Source organism: Siphateles boraxobius, unplaced genomic scaffold (assembly GCF_051911475.1).
Source record: "Siphateles boraxobius isolate OS27281-9 unplaced genomic scaffold, OSU_SipBor_1 6, whole genome shotgun sequence".
NCBI classification, from domain to species: domain Eukaryota; kingdom Metazoa; phylum Chordata; class Actinopteri; order Cypriniformes; family Leuciscidae; genus Siphateles; species Siphateles boraxobius.
This window is the reverse complement of record NW_027509186.1, coordinates 9,695,342-9,717,840: the sequence shown is the minus strand read 5'-3', so window position 1 is coordinate 9,717,840 and position 22,499 is coordinate 9,695,342. Positions and strand designations below refer to the sequence as shown.

The 22,499-nt window shown below is 42.1% G+C and overlaps 1 protein-coding gene across 3 annotated transcripts in view; it reads right to left on the bottom strand.

Annotated features, from left to right (window-relative positions):
- The window catches only part of atg16l2 (ATG16 autophagy related 16-like 2 (S. cerevisiae)), a 66,249-nt gene that overhangs the window by 25,954 nt on the left and 17,796 nt on the right, over positions 1 to 22,499 (bottom strand). For all 3 annotated transcript variants that reach the window (XR_013195899.1, XM_077207649.1, XM_077207650.1), the window contains exons 12-14: positions 21,374 to 21,445; positions 20,286 to 20,406; positions 20,049 to 20,154 (exon numbers count right to left, since the gene is read on the bottom strand). Coding sequence is in view for 2 of the 3 variants with exons in the window: in XM_077207649.1 (XP_077063764.1) it covers positions 20,049 to 20,154; positions 20,286 to 20,406; positions 21,374 to 21,445 (299 nt within the window). In the remaining variant the exon portion in view is untranslated. The remainder of the gene's footprint in view (positions 1 to 20,048; positions 20,155 to 20,285; positions 20,407 to 21,373; positions 21,446 to 22,499) is intronic.

Genomic DNA, 22,499 nt, shown 5'->3' with positions numbered 1-22,499 from the left:
GGGAACAGAGTCTCTTGTACAGATTTTTGTGCTTTTTACTAGCTCTTTTTATTGTCAAACGCATCCTACAATTTAACAACACAAGACTGCATTTTACAACCAGCACTTATTGTGCTGATTCTGACGTGAAAGGGTTAGTTCACTCAAAAATGAAAACGATGTCATTAATGACTCACCCTCATGTCGCTCCAAGCCTGTAAGACCTCCGTTCATCTTAAGAACACAGTTTAAGATATTTTAGATTTAGTCCGAGAGCTTTATGTCCCTCCATTGAAAATGTATGAACGGTATACTGTCCTTGTCCAGAAAGGAAATAAAGACATCATCAAAGTAGTCCATGTGACATCAGTGGGTTAGTTAGAATGTTTTGAAGCATCAGAAATACATTTTGGGTCCAAAAATAACAAAAACTAGGACTTTATTCAGCATTGTATTGTCTTCCGGTTCTGTTGGGGATCCGCGTTCAGTGACGCTGGTGACGTAAGACGCTGCTGACGTGTGTCTGGTGCGCCCGAGCTTCGTTTACAGTCTGAGGGAGACGCACGCTGGAAACAAAACAATCTTCGCAAACATGTCTAAGGATTTCCACACAGAGGAAGACTTGCATTTTTTTGCCCAGCCATATTTATTTGAACCTGAATACACGGACGCACCAGATACACGTCAGCAGCGTCTTACGTCATCAGCGTCACTGCGGACTCGTGAACGCTGATCCCCAACAGAACCGGAAGACAATACACAATGCTAAATAAAGTCCTAGTTTTTGTTATTTTTGGACGAAAATGTATTTCCGATGCTTCAAAACATTCTAACTAACCCACTGATGTCACATGGACTACTTTGATGATGTCTTTATTTCCTTTCTGGACAAGGACAGTATACCGTTCATACATTTTCAATGGAGGGACAGAAAGCTCTCGGACTAAATCTAAAATATCTTAAACTGTGTTCTGAAGATGAACGGAGGTCTTACGGGCTTGGAGCGACATGAGGGTGAGTCATTAATGACATCATTTTCATTTTTGGGTGAACTAACCCTTTAAGTCTGAGTTTAAGGGAGAAATTACAGTGCACAGCTGTGAAAGGTAGGAAGTTGCGCTAGACAGAATGCGGCTATAGTTTTTTATAATATATTTTTTTATAATCATTGGAAGCCAAAATCAAAATCTAAAATAAAATTAGATTAATATCACAGATCTATAGTGTAACCACTAACCATACGTTTGAATGTTTAGTTCTGTACTCCATCGTCACTCATTGCTGTCGTGTTGTGCGCGCTGTGGCTCCGTGTGAGAGATATTTCTCTCTCTCTTCTGGACTACGAATAGCAAAAATGCATCACAGACAAATATTTTAATATTATTATTATAAATAGAAATGGCGGGCGTGATAAAATTTGCAAGATAACGTCTTCATAGCAATAATAAATAGTAAGTGTATTAATTTCTCCAGAACCGACAGCAGATAACTGATAAAGTCCGAGCTTATCGATACAGCGCTCTTTCATAATTCAGCACCGGGGCCCCTTTAATACCAGGTTTCGGTACACATCGCGGACAGCAAGACCTGCTCTTCATCCTCCCTGACTTTGCACAATGTCTGTGCGAGTAGGCTCACTGGGGGAATCGCATACTTGAGCATGTGGCACTGTGTGCCAGTGCATCTGTGCTGAGGGTACCCTCGGTCAGGGAGTAAAACAACTGGCAGTGGGACGTGTCCAGAGAGGCAAACAGGTCTACCTGTGTAGGACCAATACGTGCTTACCTAGAAGCAATTCGAGGCAGTTGATGTGCCAATGCAGTCTGGGTCCCATCCAAACACGCGCAGCTGCATGCCCGTTGTACGTTGAACGGTCTGTGTCGAGGGAAAATCGAGACATGAAAGTACGCATCCTTCAAGTTGACTGCTGTTAAATGATTATTAGGCTGCATAAATTAGGTCAGCCGGAACCGGGAACACTTCCTATAACACCGAATGTACTCGCTACATCTTAAAAAGAATGGCATCTACACTAATTTTAGTTTATGGTTAACTGTAATCAGCCGGACCCGGGCCGTATCCAGATCAGATGGTGGACTTGCGCCTGGACACGACCACAACGCATTCCTGAAGTGTCAGCAGAGATTGTGTAAACTAGACTCTCCCCTGTGAAGGCTTCATCGACACGACAGCCGTTGGCACTGATCCTCAACAAGCCCGTCTCCATACGCGCGTGATGACTCTGATCTCAACCAGATGAACTGCATAATATAATGTTCCGATCCAATCTGACCTCTGACCTGTAATGCTGCCTGAATCATAATCATACACTGTTCGCTCATTAGCCAGAGGAGGACTCAAAAATGTGTTTCTCCGTTAGCATTTTTAACGGGAACTTGAGAAGGGCCCAATTCAAAACACGCAGGTCCAAGATTGGCCGTAACCCACTGCCATTCTTGGGTACAATGAAGTAGGGACTGTAGAACCCTGACTTCATATTGGCTGGAGAGACCGGCTCTATCGCATCCTTCTCCAGAAGGTCTGCAATTTCTGCCCATAAAATAGGAGCATCCCTGTTCAGCATGGAGGTGAAGTGAATGCCCTTAAACATGGGGAGACGCCGGGCAAACTGAATCACATGAGCCAGCAAGACGGGCTGGACAGCGCTAGCCAGGCTCTCAGTGACCATACAAGTGGGCCACCGGGTCAGGATGGGGGCAGCAGCGAGCCACCGGGGCAGGATGGAGGCAGCAACGGGCCACTGGGGCAGGAAAGAGGCAGCAGCGGGCCACCGGGGCAGGAAAGAGGCAGCAGCGGGCCACCGGGGCAGGAAAGAGGCAGCAGCGGGCCACCGGGGCAGGAAAGAGGCAGCAGCGGGCCACCGGGGCAGGATGGAGGCAGCAGCGGGCCACCGGGGCAGGATGTCACACCAACACCAGAGCTTTTTCCGTAGACACTCGTAGAGTTGACTGCTTTAGAGCAAAAGAAAACAAACGCTCAGCTCCGAAGCGAAAAGCTGAATGTGTGATTGCACGCGCTTCTGTATTTATACCTGCAGAGTGGGGTTTGCGATGCAAATATCGTACGCCAATGTGTGACGCTCGTTTAGTTTACACTCATTTATGCATTTGGTAGACGCTTTTATCCAAAACGACTTACATTGCATTTTAAGATACACATTTACAATCTTATCAGTTCTTGCTCAGACAAGATACCAATTCATCAGTTCCATTCTGACGTAACGTTGAACGTGTCTGACTGAAAGTGAACGCAATTAAAGCAGCATCCAGGGTTTTATTTCAATTCATAAAGTTTCTTTTCACTTACTCATTTTAATCAACACAAAAACATGGCATTTGTGTCTTTTAAAAGACACCACAGTGTTTCCTGTTTGGGAAAAGTGCCATTAGTTGTCATTATTGCCAGCTGGCCTCATGTTATTTGCGTATTGCATTTTAGGACAGATCAAGCACCGTGATGCTGAAGGCGCATCTGAAAGCCTGAAATCTGTCAACTGCGGCTATCCATCGAGTTTAAGCAAACTGATGTCATGATAGTTTGTCTCGTTACACTATGAGTGATGGACTTAATAAGACAAGAGAGGAGACTGCAGATGTGCAGCCCGAGGTCTTATAGTCTGCTCTTTCATTTTATATTCTAATCAATTATCATTTGGACAAGGATAAGGAGAAAGATTTGGAATCTCAAGGCCTTTAACATATAAGACGTCTGGGGTGTTGCTCTGTATACCAGAGGAGGCTCATCTTTCAGAGCGTTGTTCAAGACAATGGTTTGAATTTCAATAGCGGAGACAGGCATTAGTGTTTATTGCTTGCCTCTTTTAGCGCTCTTGAGTGCATGCATATTATACAAGAGAAGTTTAGTGAACACGTCTGTCATTAAATTGACACTTGAAAGTAACTCTTCTCTCCAAAAGATTAAAAAAGGGTAAAAGCATTGCATGGAGAAAAACACAAATGTCATAATATTGCACAAATCCCATTACAACAAGATGAGAGGAGAGACAATTATGTGGGCTGACAGTTGCTAGGAGACAAGCGAGCTGTCGGTTCCTTGGCAGCTGAAAGCTGTGGTTGCTGGGAGTGAATGAAAGATGTCAAGGACTGAGACATGGTGTAAAATAATGGCTCTTTATCTACCTCTGTGGCGTCATCTATATTTGTAAGTTTCGTGAATTATGCTCACCGTGAGGCTTTGTGAGAGCGCAACATTGTTGGACTGACATCCTTGGTGCTATTATTTTACATCTCTTATCCAATCCGAGCAATCGAAACCCACTGAGATACTGAATAACGAGGGTTATGCAACAAATGCTCTGTATTATTACAGGGTCGCTTTGATTGCTACAAGGTGGTTTTCAAAGCAGCCTTATTCAAGAAAACCCAACCAGCTCCAGTGTGATACAAGGTTTATGCAACAACATTAATATTTAGTAGCGAATGATGTAAGCTGCTGTTACCGCATCACTGTAATGAATCAAAGACACCTGTTTGCTCTTGTTGTTTAAGTCAGATATTAATTAATGGATATCACCTTACCCACCAACAACAGTACATTAAGACTATTTATAAGTATTACAAATGTTCTAAAATGTTATGTTTAAATATGCAACTGAGGCACTTTATCATTAAAAATGCACTAATTTGCATACTTTTCCAGAACAGAAATCTGAACATTGGGTAAAGGCAGTTTCAAAATTCTAGTTTCATTTTATTGACATCAAAATCCCTTTTACAGAGGGATTTTGGATATCTCTCTTTATCACTTCATAAATCATGAAATTGTGTAAACAGCCAGAAAATAAAAATATCCATGTTTTTAGGAATAATGTGTTATATAAATCAGGCGAATGATACATGAAGAAACCCCGTTGTAAAAACCTTCAGAATATGGATATGAATAAAACTGGAAAATCTGGTGTATGTAAGTGGGTTTTGGCTCAGTGTAGGACAAAAAAGCTTTGAGTAAACCAAACCTTTTTTGTAATGAGTTTTTGAGTTTAATAGAGTTTTGTAATAAAAATCTACAGATCCAAATTGATAAAGTGTAGTAAAATAAACACTTAAATATGTCTTTTGGATATTTTCTTTCCATTTGTCTGACAATGACAAAATGGAACCAAAATAGACCAAAATAACCAGTGCATGAAAAAAACATTCGTTTTGAGTTACTTTTCCTCATAGTAAAGTACTCTTCCACAATGGTAGCTCTATTCTTGGCTTGCATGTGTTTTTGACCTTCAGAGTAATATTTGTTGTGGACAAGTTTGTCTCCTGTCATGTTTTGCATGAAATGTCTATGTTATGACTAGACATCATGTCACTATCAGAGTAGACCATTGATTATAATGAGCAATGTGGTTTTGTCATGTTGAGTCACAAAGTGCTGCTCGATTGCAGTGTTGATGTGCTTTTTGAGTCACACAATTATAGCTTTATAAGAAAGGGAGAGTATATTTGTCACCAAGCATGCGTATGCACAAATTTGTGCGTGAAATCTGCGTACGAACGTGTTCACGAATAAATCATGATTTACCAAAAACAAAAAATGTATTTTAAATATTCTAACAACTGAAAACACGTGCGCAAAAAACCCTTATAATATAATATAATATAATATTTACAACGGTTCGTTGAGGTTCTCGATTCTGATTGGCTGAGAGCCTTTTCCAGCTATGTGATATTCTACCTTGTTTCATCACTTGTATCACTCCTCTTGCAGCATTTCTCAGAGCGAGTGTCATGTTGGACGAGCAAACCACCATAATTTTACAAATACTACTGTTGTTGTGTCACGGAATGTAGTTGTAAGAGTTTTTAGGCGATAATTATGTTATTTAGACCTCAGGATATGCGATTTATATATAAACTGTATTTTTGACAATTTGTTTAGACATTTTCATAGATGTGGGTTTCAGGCAGTCAGCGGTCCTTCAACGCTCATGTATGTAGATAGTGTTTAAACGTGAGATACAGTATTACTAATTTGGTGTATGTCAAACAGGTAAACTTTGGTCTTATTTATATATTACTTGTTTCAGAGCAAGTCAATTTGGCCAAGGGCAAAGTTAAGTTTTATACCTCTATATTTACATTGAACCTAAATCCTGTACTATAACTAGCGCTGCATTTGCAATTTTTACTGAACTGTTTGCTTGTATCTATTTCCTATTGTCCAAACTGCTTTTACTTTAATAATGACCAATATTGTTTATTTTAAATGTTTTACAATAAATAATATTTTATATAAATAACATGCATTATTTGGTAATGAGAAAGGGTTTGTAGTGATTGTGATTTCGACTTCAGTGAAAGTTACATTATTACACCGTTAGATGGCAGCAAAGACTGTTTTTATGCGTGAGTAGCAAAGACTTTTATATTGAAAGGAAAATACAAGGTTGTAAACAATAAGACGCAACTTACAAATGCACTGACTAGTGCTGTCATGGGAAACCCCCTTAACTGTTAAAAGGACAAAGACAAGTACATCGCTTTCCTCAGTGGACATTCAAACTGATTTTGTGTTTGCAACTGTATATACTATATTACAGTTTCAATAGATTTTTTTTGCATTATAAAAATGTGAGATGTTTTTGCATCACGGTATAAAAACGTCTCGTTACATATGTAACCCTAGTTCCCTGAATAGGGAACAAGACGCTGCGTCAAACGCTGTGGGAACGCCCCTGCGTGTGTGCGTCCTGAAGCACGTATGAAATCAGTCCAATGGAGAAACGGAACGTCATAGGCGGGTGACGTCACTGACCAGGAAACTATAAAGCGCCCCGAAATCACAACCGCGACAGCTTCTGATAGGCATGAAGCTATTCGATCACGGGCATGCTGGGAGTATGGCAGAACGACGCAGCGTCTCGTTCCCTATTCAGGGAACTAGGGTTACATATATAACCGAGACGTTCCCTTTCAAGGGAACTCGAGCTGCGTCAAACGCTGTGGGAACACTAATACCCACGTCGCCATAAGAGTGCCCGTCATGTGAAATCAGAGTGCACAGAGGACGAGAGCACCTGCGCCCCTGGAGTGGAGCTGAGGTCATAAAACCTAACAAATGTGTGCGGTGAGGACCATCACAGACAATATGGAGAAAAACTCCTGACAATAAGGCTTTGGAAGCAGCCATAGTCCTAGTCGAGACAGCTCGTACAGCCAAGGGTGAAGGCTGACCAGCTGAATCGTAAACAAGTGAAATGGCCTCAACCACCCACTTGCTCAAACTCTGTTTAGATGCAGGACACCCCTTCCTGGGTGGCCCAAAGCAAACAAACAACTGTTCAGACTTCCTCCACAGGGCAGCTCTGTGGACATAAGCATCTAAAGCCCTAATTGGGCAGAGTAAATTAAGTTTCTCCTGGTTTTATGATGACATAAAGGGAGGAGGACAGAAAGCCTCCAGAACTATAGATCTAGCAACATTAGAAGGGACCCTAGGAACATAGCCCGGCCTAGGATGGAGGAAGGCCTTCACCATACCAGGCGAGAATTCCAGGCACGAGGGGGGAACCGAGAGTGCTTGAATATCTCCAATTCCCTTAAGAGACGAAATAGCGAGAAGAAAGATAGTCTTTAGAGAGACGAATTTCTCAGGAACCTCTTCAATGGGCTCGAACAGAGCTAGGGAGAGACCTTCTAGTACGATGGCCAGATCCCAGGTCAGAACCCTCGTGCGAACTGCTGGTCTCAGCCTCAGAGAACCATGAAGAAAACGTGCTATAAGCGGGTGTCTCCCCAAAGAGACTCCACTGAAAGGGACATGGTAAGCAGCTAGTGCCGCCACGTACACCTTTAGTGTGGAGGGGGATAGCCCTGAGGAAAATCGCTACTGCAGGAACTCCAGCACTGCACCCACTGGGCAGTTAACTGGGTCCAGCTGGTGTTCTCCACACAAAGAAGTGAAGAATCTCCACTTCAAGGCATATAGCTTCCTCGTGGAAGGAGCTCTGGAGTGGAGCATGGTCTCAACAACCTCGGTTGAGAGACCTGAACTTAAGAGCTGGGCCCCCTCAGAGGCCAAGCACAAAGTTTCCACAGTTCTGGGCGGGGGCGTAGGATCGACCCACTCGCCTGAGAGAGAGGGTCCCTCCTGATCGGAATCTCCAGAGGAGAGCCGACGAGGAGAGACACCAAGTCCGCAAACCATACTCGGGCCGGCCAGTATGGGGCTACCAACAGTAGATTGACCCCGTACCGGCGAACCCTTTCCAGAACTCCTGGGAGCAGAGCAATCGGGGGAAAAGCATACAGACGTGACCTCGGCCAGTCCTGTACCATAGCGTCCAACCCCAGAGGGGCTTTCTTACTTTTTCTTTCATTGGTTGGTTTGGTAACATTTCAGTGAAGGATCGAAACTGTTTAAATAACATTGTGAAAGTCTGCTCCAAAATTATTGGAATTCAAATGCGCGATCTTAACTCTCTTTGGGAGAAACGTGTTCTTCAAAAAGTAAAAAGCCTGATGAATCAACATCATATTCTGGGGGATGAATTTGTCCTTATGTCATCAGGTCGGCGTTACTTGCAGCCCCCTAGAAAAACCAACCGCTATGGTAGATCATTTATTCCCTCAGGAATCAGTCTGTTAAATATTGAGCTGAGGAAATAATTATGGACTGATCTGGTTTTTGGCACTATGCACTTTAGGAGTTACGGATTCGGAACTTGATGTTTCTTTTATTTGTTTATTTATTTATTTATTTATTCATTTATATATATTTAATCTGTATTGGACCCAGACCATATCATGTTACTCTGGTTATGCATTACAGGCTATGGCTGTGGGAATGGTTGTATGTATAGACGGTGTACTGTAGGAACTGAATTGCCCCTTGGGGATTAATAAAGCTATCTGTATCTGTATCTGTATCTGGCTTAGAGAGAACCACAGTGGACAGTGTGATGTCTCTCCGGAAGCAAACAGGTCTACCTCGGCACAACCGAAATGTTTACAAAAGAGCTCCACCACCTCGGGGTGGAGTCTCCATTCCCCGGGCCTCGGCCCCTGCCTCGACACGATTTCTGCCCCCTGATTTAGATACCCTGTGATATAAGTCGGCCTCCATGAAAGAAGCTTCCCCTGGGACCACAGAAGGATCTGGCGAGCCAGCTTGCATAATGGGCGCGAACGCAGACCTCCCTGGTGATTTATGTAGGAGACCACCGATGTGTTGTCTGACCGGACAAGAACATGTTGGCCTGTCAGGTCTGGGAGGAAGTGTTTCAGAGCCTGAAACACTGCCAACATTTCTAGACAATTTATGTTCCACGAGAGATGATGGTCCTGCCACAGACCCTGAGCAGGGCGACCACTCATGATCACGCTACACGACGTTACACGACGACAGGGAGCTCCCAGCACGGGCCCATGGGATAGGAACCAAGGTTCTTTCGACAATGGCAGGGCGCGAAGACAACGTTGCGTGACCCTGATCATGCAGACTGGGTTTCCCCTCGGGGAGAACCCCTTTGCCCTGAGCCACCACTGTAACGGTCTTATGTACAGCAGGCCGCAAGGTATAACGTTGGACGCTGCTGCCATCAGACCTAACAGTGTCTGTAACTGTTTCACAGTGAGTGACTGGCCTAGCTTTGCTTGTTTGACGGCCGTGAGGATCGAAGGGAAACGAGCAGGAGACAGGCGTGCCTGCATCGTCGTCGAATCCCAGATTACACCCAGAAAACTGGTCCTCTGTAGCGGAGATAGCATACTTTTCTTGGCATTGAGCCTCAACCCCAGTTTCTTGATGTGAGCGAGAACGACATCTCAATGCCGAGCCGCCAGATGCTCCGATTGAGCTAAAATCAACCAATCGTCGATATAATTCAAAATGCGGATGGCCCTGGAGTCCAGAGCCAGAGCTGCATCCATACATTTCGTAAATGTTCGGGGAGAGAGAGCTAGGCCGAACGGAAGTACCCGACATTGTTATGCTTCGCCCCCGAAAGCGCACCTCAGGAACTTCCTGTGTTGTGGAAGGATAGACACATGGAAGTAAGCGTCCTTGAGATCCTTCGTGACAGACCAGTCCTCGGATCTTGATCTGTGGCACGATTTGTCTCAACATTTTAAACTTTAGTTACGTGACGGAAACGTACAGAACTAATAAAATCAAAATGGGACGCAACCCCGCATCCTTCTCTGGAACGATGAAATACCGGCTGCAAAACCGGTGTCCCTGCTGGAGGGAGGTACATATTCTATGGCCCCTATGTCCAACAGGATTTTCACCTCTTGTTCCATTACCAGAACCTGCTCGGGACTCACCATAGTGGGATGAAAGCCCCTTTTGGTCTGCAGGACCCAACGAGAAATAGTTGGCAGTAGCTTTGCGCTGCCAAGAATTCTACTAGAGGTACCAGCCTCTCGAGACTGGTTCCTGGATTAGCTTTCGCTGGACAATCAGCCCGTTGCCCTGTAACGGCGAACCAGCAGGGAACAACTGAACTGACTGCTCTAGGGCCCTCCTCGGAGGGGGCGGGCATCCCAGGGTCACTACGTTTCCGGGTGGCACCTGAGATATGTGCTCGCCAGAGACCGCTACGCCCTGTAACACACGAGGTGGCAGGGTTAGCATAACGGTTCCCCGAGGGCACCGAAGGGAGACGGGCACTGTAAAAAGAGGTGTTAACCGCTCTGCTTTGGCGGGGAACTGCCCTCGATGGCCTGCGCCCTCGGACGTCAGGCGCTTTCCGTGTCCCCAGACTTTTTGTGGGGGAACACAGGAACCAATGCTCTGTTTTTGTGTGGCACAGTGTGAGGAGCTGATTTTAAAAGTTTGGGGCTGCTTCCGCTCAGCAACCCCGGAGACATGAGTCTGGTGAGGGAGAAGTTTTTGGAAGGCAGCCGTATCTTGTATGGCTGATTCCTGGACCCTCTCGACGACCGTGTTCACTGCGTCGCCGAAGAGGCCAGATAAAGAGATAAGAAAATCCAAAAAGAAATTATATATATATATTCTCATTTTCTTTAATATTGCTCAAATTGAGTCAGAAATCTCTCTCAGTGGCCACCAGGGCTGCCACAGAACGGCCGATAGAAATAGCCGTCTCCTTGGCGACCCCGAGAGACAAATCTTTGGCTCAACGCAGTTCGCAAACTGCGTTCGGGCCAATTGCCCCGCCCTCATTAATGTCTCGTAACATTTCACCCTGATAAGCCTGCAGCAGCGACATTGTGTGAAGACATGCTGCAGCCTGACCAGCCGCTGAATAAGTCTTACCCACCAAATCTAAAGTTACTCTAACTGGCCTGGTGGGTAATAATGTGGCTTTAAAGGAAGATGCAGATTCAGGGGAGAGATAGCTCGCGAGCCTGCTTCCACCTTCGGCATTTCCCATATCCGTGCCTCTTTATATTTTGAAATAGAAGAGTAGTGTAATGATTGTGCACTGTACATTCTATATGACACAGGTTTCTTCCACAATCTTGCCACCTCAGTGTGGAGATTGGGAAAAAACGGAAGGCTCAGGTGTTGATATTGTGAACGAGAGGGCAGGAAGCGTTCGTTTGGTTTGCTTTTTAAACGAACGTCCTGGTTATCGCCGGCCAATCGATATGTAATGTTTCGACCGCTCTCGTTACAACCTCAACGAGCTCCTCAAAAGCATGAGACTGAGGTGGCGAATCCTCAGTATCACGAGCATAAACACTAACAACATCCAGTCCCTTGGAACTGGATAGCTGTAGTGTCTGTATCGGGGTGGAAAAAACCGCAGCGCGTGCTTCCGAACCCTGATACGAGGCATTAGATCTGTCAGGTGAAGTCAGAGATAAGGCAGAGCCCGTCTCTAACCCCGCTGACAGATCCATTCGCGAACCCCAAGTCTGAAGTCTTGAGCTTTGGGGAACGCGAGCCTGGGCGTCCTTGTTAAAAACGCCAGGCGGGATCGGAGTGTCCACAAGGGAAGCACAAAACAGTGCTCACAGTCAGCGTCCTCGAGTGCTAACCGTGCATGCTCCACTCCCAAACAAACAACACATAGATCGTGTGTATACCCGCCCGTTAGATAGCGCGAGCAGGGAGGAACACACTCTCTATATGGCTGTTCGCTCGCCATGTCTCTCAGTTTTTTTAAATAGTGAGAAAACTCCTGACTAGTGACAACTAAGGACAGACAAAAACACTTGAGACAATGATTTCACATATAGCGCTTGCTGAAGGCACAGAAGCTGTCGCGGTTGTGATTTCGGGGTGCTTTATAGTTTCCTGGTCGATGACGTCACCCGCCTATGACGTTCCGTCTATCCATTGGACTGATTTCATACGTGCTTCAGGACGCTCACACGCAGGGGCATTCCCACAGAGTTTGACGCAGCTCGAGTTCCCTTGAATGGGAACTGGGGAGGAAAATCTGCTTGCCATGAAAAAAAAAAGTCAACCATCAAAAAATCAAAAAAAAACAACAAACAGGTTTCGTTTTCCTTAAACAAAATACAGTTTATGATTTTGAGCGGATATATGAACTGAACATATTCTTAGAAGGTTTTGTGAGATTCATAGCATTGAAGGGATAGTCCACCCAAAAAATAGAATTATCTCATAATGCTAATATTTAGAACTTTTTTCTAAATCTTTTTTAAAGCTGAATTTTCAGCATCATTACTCCAGTCTTCAGTATCACATGATCCTTCAAAAATCATTCTAATATGATTATTATCACAGTTGAAAACAGTTGTGCTGCTTCATATTTTTGTGCAAACCGTGATTCAAGAGAAAAGCATTTAATTAAAAAATTAATATTTTGCATTATTATAAATGTCTTTACTGTCACTTTTGATCAATTTAATGCGTCCTTTCTGAAGGAAAGTATTAATTTCTTTTTTTTTTAAAGAAAAATTGTATTGACCCCAACTTTTGAACGGTAGTGTACATCTGGGATGCCGAGGTGGGATTTTCGTACGGACCATCACTTTAAAGAACTATCATGTTTTTGACTGAACTAAAAACATCAAAGCATTTAGCCTAAAGAGAAAATCACATCTGGAAAATGAATTCCATGCAGATCAGCACGAATGCCTTTGAGCATCAACCGTCAACACGTGTGGAAGACGTTTCTGTCCGTACGACTGGGCCTGTGGAGAAACCAATCTCACGCATTACTGTCAAAGCGTTAATAAGCCGTCGCTTGCCAGCGATGACACCTCACACACCTGACGCGACACTCTTTTAGGTCATCGTCCTAGCCTGACATGTGGTGACGGACAGCGAGCAGTGCCAGCTGAGTTCATTATTCACGTTTAATTGCACCAACTACACTTGAGTAAGTCCTGGAAACCTGGACAGTTGCTGTGAAAAGCACTATAGTGATCGACACATTTATGATGTGAAGGTTTTTACATTGCTACAAAGCCATCAAACCAAGCTTGTTTAACAAATCCACCTTCAACGATAAATTTCAAAGGCTATTACTCTCAGACCAGAAAAACATGTAATAGCTGGTCTGTGTACACAAGCAGACTCAGACCCTCTTTACACATGGCATCAATATCCGTCTCAGGTGATCTGATAACAAGTGCTTATAAAAGAATAATAACAAATGATAACAGTGTTTACACCACAGATTCTATGTCGTCACATGCTTTACCTCCAAATGTACACTACCAGTCAAAAGTTTTGGTTCGGTAAGATTTTTAATGTTTTTAAAAGAAGTCTCTTCTGCTCACCAAGGCTGCATTGATTTGATTAAAAATACAACAACAAAAAACAGTAATATTGTTAAATATTATGACCATTTAAAATAACTGTTATCTATTTTAATTTATTTTAAAATGAATTTATTCCTGTGATCAAAGCTGAATTTTCAGCATCATTACTCCAGTCTTCAGTGTCACATGATCCTTCAGAAATCATTCTAATATGATGATTTGACGGTCAAGAAACATTTCTCCTTATTATCAATGTTGAAAACAGTTATTTACATTTTTATTCCAGGATTCTTTGATGAATAGAATGTTCAAAAGAACAGCATTTATTTATATGAAATAGAACATTTTGAAACATTAAACACTTACGTTCAAAAGTTTAGGATTAGTAAGAATTTTTTTGGGGGGGGGGGGGATAAAATAAAAAATCAATACTTTTATTCATCAAGGAGGAATTAAATTGATCAAAAGTTACAGTAAAGACATTTATAACGTTACAAAAGATTCTATTTCAAATAAATGCTGTTATTTTGAACTTTTGTACATTTTTAAAAATTGTACACAACGGTTTTCAACATTGATAATAATAATGAATGTTTTTTAAGCATCAAATCATCATATTAGAATGTTTTCTGAAGGATCATGTGACACTGAAGACTGGAGTAATGATGCTGAAAATTCAGCTTTGATCACAGGAATAAATTACATTTTAAAATAAATTAAAATAGAAAACAAGGCAAGGCAAGGCAAGTTTATTTATATAGCACATTTCATACACAATGGTAATTCAAAGTGCTTTACATAGAAGAAATTAAAATAATCAAAAGAAATCAGAATAATTAAAACAGTTTAGAATAAAAGATAAAATACAGAAATCAGAATAATTAAAACATAAAGTAAAATACAGTGCAAACAGTCGGACGAACAGTGGCACAGTGCTCATTCAGTAAATGCACAGCTAAACAGATGTGTTTTGAGTCTGGATTTGAATGTGGCTACTGTAGGAGCACATCTGATCTCTTCTGGAAGCTGGTTCCAGCTGCGGCTGGCATAGTAGCTAAAAGCAGACTCGCCATGCTTAGAGTGAACCCTTGGTATTTCTAGCCGATGTGATCCTAATGATCTGAGTGATCTGTTGGGTTTATATTCACTGAGCATATCTGCAATGTATTGAGGTCCTAGGCCATTGAATGATTTATATACCAGTAATAATACTTTAAAATCAATCCTAAATGTAACTGGCAGCCAGTGTAAAGACCTGAGGACTGGTGTGATGTGTTCATATTTTCTGGTTCTGCTCAGAATCCTAGCAGCAGCGTTCTGTATGAGCTGCAACTGTCTTATGCTCTTTTTGGGAAGGCCAGTGAGAAGTCCATTACAATAATCCACCCTACTGGTGATGAAAGCATGCACAAGTTTTTCTAAGTCTTGACTGGAAACAAAGCATCTAATTCTTGCAATATTTTTCAGGTGATAATATGCTGATTTAGTTATTGCTTTGACATGACTACTGAAACTAAGGTCTGACTCCAGAGACACACCCAGATTCCTGACTTGATTTTTAGTTGTTTGACCCCTAGACTGAAGGTATGCGTTCACCTTGAGAACTTCATCTTTGTTTCCAAACGCAATGACTTCAGTTTTGTCTTTGTTTAACTGAAGAAAGTTTTGGCACATCCAATTGTTTACTTCATCAATGCATTGGCAAAGGGAGTCAATGGGGCTGTAATCGTTAGGCGATAGGGCTAAGTAGAGCTGTGTGTCGTCTGCATAGCTATGGTAAGCGATTTGGTTCTTTCTCATTATTTGGCTCATTGGGAGCATGTACAGGTTGAATAGGAGTGGCGCAAGAATTGAGCCTTGAGGGACTCCACATGTCATGGATGTCCACTCAGACTTATGGTCTCCTATACTCACATAATAACCTCTGCCTCCTAAGTATGACCTGAACCATTTTAGGACTATCCCAGAAAGCCCGACCCAGTTTTCCAGCCTGTCAAGAAGTATTTTGTGATCGACAGTGTCAAATGCAGCACTGAGGTCGAGTAGTACCAGCACTGATAATTTGCCTGTATCAGTATTTAAGCGAATATCATTTATTATCTTTATGAGCGCGGTCTCTGTACTGTGGTGCGGTCGGAAACCAGATTGAAAATGGTCAAAGTATCCATTCGAGCTTAAGAATTTGTTCAGCTGATTGAAGACAACTTTTTCAATGATCTTGCCTATGAAAGGAAGATTTGAGATCGGTCTATAGTTGTTTAATATGGTCTTATCCAGATTGCTCTTTTTCAGGAGGGGCTTGACAACAGCAGTTTTCAGGGAGGTCGGAAAACTCCCAGAGAGAAGTGAGGCATTTACCACTTCTAGGAGATCTGCTTCTAAGCTGTGTAACACATTTTTGAAAAAAGATGTGGGAAGTGCATCAAGGGCGCAGGTTGATGTTTTTAGTTGCTGTACGGTTTCTTCCAAAATTTTGCCATCAATTTCTTCGAAATCAGACATAGTGGCTACTTTCTCGTCCTGTTGTCTGATCTGCCTGACCCCAGCGCAACTCAAGGATGAGCTGATCACCTTTCTGATATTATTGATTTTCTCAGAGAAGAAAGAAGCAAACTCACTGCACTTTCTCACTGAGAGCATTTCACTGGGAATCTGGCTTGGGGGGTTTGTCAGTCTCTCTACAGTAGCAAAAAGAGTGCGCGTGTTGTTTATATTGCTGTTTATAATATTCGAGAAAAAAGTCTGTCTAGCTTTGCTTAGTTCCTTATTGAAAGCATGGATGCTGTCTTTGTAGATGTTATAATGGACTACAAGTTTTGTCTTCCGCCACATGCGCTCTGCTTTTCTGCATTGTCTTTTCATATTTTGCACTGCTGTTGAGTTTCTCCAAGGTGCTTTTTGTCTGCCACTCTTCTTCCTGACTTTCACAGGAGCAATATCATCAATTACACTCTTAACTTTTGAGTTAAAAGAATCAAGGAGAAAATCAACAGAGTCAGCAGATATGCTTGGTGTTAAAGATATAGCCTTCATAAATAGTACACTAGTGTTCTCATTTAAGCATCTCTTCTTGACAGACACAGATCTAGCTTCAATGGCAGGAGAGATCAATATATCAAAGAAAATACAAAAATGATCAGACAGTGCTACATCCTTAATAACAATTGATGAAATGTTTAGACCCTTACTGATAAGTAAATCTAGAGTGTGTCCACGATTATGTGTGGCTCCATGTACATGCTGAGTCAGATCAAAAGTTTTTAAAACAGTTTTGATTTCTTTTGCCATATTGTTCTCTGCATTATCTATGTGAATGTTAAAATCTCCAGCAATGGCAAAGCAGTCAAACTCTGAGGAAATAGAACTTAACAGTTCTGTTAAGTTCTCAGCAAAAGCTGGAGAGTATTTAGGAGGCCTGTAAACAATGATAAGTAAAATGCGTGGAGCACCTTTTAACACAATACCCAGATATTCGAAAGACGGGTAATTCCCAAATGATATTTGCTTACATTGATAGACATCTTTATAAAGAGCAGCTAAACCTCCGCCTCTTCTGACAGCTCTGCAGACACTCATAAAAGTAAAGTTAGGAGGGGCTGTTTCATTGAGGACTGTTGCACTGCAACTTTCTTCTAGCCAAGTTTCATTTAGCAACATGAAATCCAGGTTGTATGTGGTTATTAAGTCATTGACTAAAAGTGATTTATTTTTAAGTGAGCGGATGTTTAAAAGTGCTAACTTAACAGTCTTACTTTTTGTCCCCACAGCAATCTTGGTATGTCGTGTAATAGGCACCAGATTAGATGGGTTTGCTGTACGGCTTTTGAAGGCCTTAGACTTTCTATCATGTAATTGAACAGCAATAGAAAAAGATACAGGCACACTGGGTTCCCGCTTGTTCTGTAAACATTTGAGAAAGTTATTGTTATCATAGCGGGGACCCGACACATATCACTGAGAGCTGGTATCAGTTGTTTTTGGTTCACCTCGAGCCGCCGGAGGAGGGTGTGGGCCCTGGCGCTGTGGCAGAGGCCGAAGAGCTCTCACAGGAGGAGGGGGAGGGCGAGCTGGGCCCGTAGGCTTTGGTGGTTGTGGGGCCTGGCGTTTTTTGGTTGGTATCTGGGGGCTCGCAGCAAAAGAGTGGGATAGTCTAGTTCCAGCGTGCACCAGTTGTTCCATTTTCTCTGAGAAGCACAGAAGTGGAGATGCTGGAGAGAGTGATAATGTTTCCAGTGAGAGTGATTTTTGCTCTGGTGTTATTGGAGGCTGTAATATGCTGTCCTGGTTTCCCTGGCTGTTTTCCAGAAAGTCGTCCTTGGGTGCTGTATATTGGAGCAGTGCTGGTATGTCACAGTCTGTCTGTGGTGAGCTCTGTGGGCAGGGCTCAGCTGAGATTGTGTCCGTGAGCAGAGGTTGTTGTGGCTGAGTGGTGTTATCACTGTCCTTGTGTGATGTGTCAACCGCATGTCCATTCAGGGGCTGAAGTGAAATCCTGTGGTCATTCATACTGTATCCAGGTGTGTGTGTGCCATTCAGGTTGAGTGGATTGGCACACATTGCAGAAGGATGACGGAGGGAGAAGTAGATATTGTCCTTTAGCACTCTTGAACCAAGTTTGTTTGGGTGGTGGCCATTCTGTTGAAACAGTTGCCTCTGACTCCAGAAAAGATTGAAGTTGTCAATAAAGTTCACTCCTTTTATATTGCAGGTTTTTTGCAGCCATGTATTAAGCCCAAGCAACCGTGAAAACCTGTTTGTTCCTCTTGCTGGGAGTGGTCCACTGATGAATGTTTGAACTTTCAGTCTTTTAAGTGTTTCAAAAAGTTCATTGAAATCCTTTTTAAGAAGTTCCGACTGCTCTTTATGAATATCATTCTTCCCCACATGAATGATGAGTCGATTTGCAGTCTTATGTTTCATCAGAATGTTCTGAAGTTCCCTGTTTACATCAGATGTTGTTGCTTGTGGAAGGCAGCACGTTGTTGTATCCCTGCTATTAATGTTTCTGATTACGGAGTCGCCCACTATCAGAGTCCTGGGCCCGGCTGCGCTCTGAGCTGAGTGCCGCTGTCTGCTCGACCTTGAGCCCCAGTTAGCATCAGTGTTAGCTACTGGCTGATTCTGTCTGTGTGTGATCACATTCATCAAATTTGGGGATTCCTCATTCATTAATACTTCAAATCTGTTCTCAAGATGTATAGGCGGTGGTAGGAGACCAGTGTTTGCAGTCCTTGTCAGAGCCGTATCTGGGGTAGAGGATGCTACTGCAGTAATATGTGATGCTCGTGACAATCTGATGTCTCGAGTGCCTTTGGGTCTCGCACCCTGTTTGTGCCATCGATTAGTAAAACGATCGGCTTGTTTCTCTACACTCAGTATGGCCTGTCGAGAAGCACTAGATTCATGGGACTCACCGGCTGTATGCTGAGGACGTCCATGACGAAGCTCTGTTGTGTGTTCCGTCTGGTTTGGTTGTCCCGCAATTAACTTTGTTTCAAGAATTGCAATCCTTTGTAAAAGTCTGTGGCAGTTGGAGCAGCAAGTAGATTCCAGAGGAGGCATTTTCTTATCCTTATGAATGTAGGCAGTTTTGTTTTCTCTTCCCCGGAATGTAAGCTTTCAGTGGGAGGCTGGTTGAATAAAATAATTCTGCTTTTTTTTGTAGTAATCCAAACGTTTGAGCACTGTGCTGATGTGCTGAAGTTAAAATTAGGTGATAAAAGGAGATAAAATATAGAAATATAAAAGCGATAGAGCAAAGCGCGGAGCAGTAAGCGAGAGCGTCCGAACAGTAGCTGAGCAGGAAGTAGAATGCCAAAAATGAAGAATGAAAAAAAACAGTTATTTTAATATTATTTTATTTAACAATATTACTGTTTTTTTGTTTGTTGTATTTTTAATCAAATAAATGCAGCCTTGGTGAGCAGAAGAGACTTCTTTTAAAAACACTAAAAATCTTACCGCCCCCAAACCTTTGACTGGTAGTGTAGTTTGAGAGATCCAAACACATGTATGAAGTCAGAGGGAAGATATAGAAGCACCTAACCCTGGTTGTAAGCCTAAACTTGACATTAACTGTAAACTCATCCCTCAAATCTGATTGGTTGATTGTAATGTTGTTCCAGGAACATGTTCTACTTGGTGAAATCACTTTCTCCGTGGCCATTTACACATGCTGTCAGTTTAAAAAGCCATGTAGAGTGAACAAAGCCTTAGACAGCAAGAGCCCCAATGTTAACCACACTTTATACCAATAGTCAAAGTCTGGCTATGTTTATAACTGATATCAACATTTCATCATAAGCCTGTATTAAGATCATTTGTGTATGTTGTTAAAAAGATGTGTACTGTAGGTAATGGATGGTGTTGTAATTGCCCTGTTCTTACCTGCTGTCCCAAAACCGTATTTTTCTGTCATAATGGCTACTGATGATAAGGTACTCGGAGCACACAACATCACTACAGAAAGACAAAACCTCAATGGTTTGTATGCCTGTGAGTAGTACAGAGAGAATTATGAAATTAGTAACTGATCTGTGGTAATATGTTGAACCATTTATTGCAGACAGATGCGAAAAGTCTCATTGTTAATGCATGAGCGATTTGTTGCATATTTTTACATACACGCTGCTCGCTGGAGGTCCCATATCTTGACGGTCCTGTCCGCACTGCCCGTGACCACCTGCCTCTGGCTGTATTTAAATTTGGCTGCTGTCACTTTACGAGAATGACCCGTCAATGTAACCTACAACAACAGCAAAGTACTTATTAATGAGAGGTTGAACAGAATCTCCATGACATAATCCAGCCCAAACTAAAAGAAATAAATAAGAAATTCTATTTTTATTGCATTACCAAAAATTGCTTTTTTTTTTTGTAATTTCATGACAATTTAATTATTTATATTGTAATTAGAATGATGTGGGAAGGATCATGTGACACTGAAGTAATTGGAATAAATTACAATTTATACTTTTTTTTTACAATTGTATCTGGATGCTGAGAAAATAGGAGCATTTTCTTAAAGAAAATTATGTTTCTCATTCCTCTATCAAGACTCAAGATGTTGTGTTTCTTAAAATTTGTGAAAATAAAAACATAACATTAAAAAAAACATTATGCACATATCTGACCCAGTTCTTAATGTTTCACTTTTTCATTTCTCCTCTTTATTGTCTCATTTTCTGTCACGCTAGTAAATTTCAGACAGTTTTTATAGGACATATGGGTCATTCCTGATTGCAGTTCGTTTTGAACTTTGTCCCTTATAAAAAATATAATTTAAGTAAACATTTCTATATACGTGCATGTCAGAATCCCAGGCACCTTTTTAAAAAATGTACCTCTATGATCACATAATTGTTATATTTCCTTAAAAGAACGAATACGATTTCCACTTTTAGAAATGAGAGAAGGCTAATATTTTATACAATATATTAAAACACATATGGGCCATAAAAAGTGTAAGAATGACACACATCTAGACTGTTTGCCTCAAAAATCATGAGAGAAGCTGATTCCTCCCCATAAAACTCTCCGATGCACGCCTCACCGTCATGTAAAACACAAGACAATCTAAGCAGGCACAGCAATACACATCTTTAAAATGGTTCATACTGGTCTGTCTCATCTGATGATGCTCTAGAGTAATTCAGAGAGACACACTAACCCACGGGAGGTTTGGGTGGGTAAGAGGTGGGAAGCTCTGTTACCTTGGGAACGCTGTCCTCTATCCTCCAAAATAGCGCTGACTTGTCATATGACGCAGCTAAAATCCGAGTGCCCTGATGGAAAAGCACAGTGACACATCCCACAATGCATTAGCACAGTAACTCAACAGCCTTACAGGAACAGTATCCTTATATTTGCTGACAAAGATCCTTCGAGAGCTCTTATAGTCCTAACAGCTCATTGGTACGTGCTAATTAACAATGACTCAGAGAAGTCATCTGGAACGCTCTTCAGCTCATCTATAGCAGAGGTTTTTATCTTAAGATTGATTGGCTGATTGGTTCTTCCAAGCCGGAAGCAAATCCAATCGATTCGTCTTTCCTATATGCATCCTTATTTATTCCCATCCCCATCTCAGTGTTACGTGCATTGAGAATTGTCTTGTGCCCTCCTCCTCCCCAGCACCACCTGTCTAGATCTGTTACAGGACTCTCCTCACTTCACGTTGCACCAGCATGTGTCCTAATCCCTGTAATTGTGAGCATGTTTCAGCAGTAAGCAGTGTAGCAGATCTAGTCTACCAAGACCTATCCTACCTACACTCTAATCTAATAACAAAACGCTAATAAAATCTATTTTAAGAGTTGTTTTGACTTAAATATGATTTACGCAATAATTTACATTTTCACTTTTAATCACTTTCATTCTGCTTTCTAAAGACTCATTTGAAAACATTAAAATGAATTGGGATTTTTTTTTTCCATTAAAGCTGCAGTCCGTAACTTTTTTGGATTAAAAATTATCCAAAATAATAATATTTAAAAAAAACATAACCAGCCAGTGTTCAAAACTATCTGCTTGCCGTAACTTGATTCAAAACAGTACGCTTGTAATAATGATTTTAATTCCAGTGGTACTGGTGGAGCATGTCTTTGCGTCAACCTCAAATCTGTACACATAAAGAAGGAGTCTCGGCTAGTCGGCTATTGCGTGTGAAGATGTTGGAGGTGGACATTTTTAGCCTTTTCTCACAGCACTTTAAATAATTAAACCTATGGCGGATCCAGAAAGGTTCATACGACAATCACCAGTGACAACTGGAGATTCACCAGTTGTAAAACCCAAAAGAATTCGGACTTCGGAGTGGGTAGAGAAAAAAAAGAGACT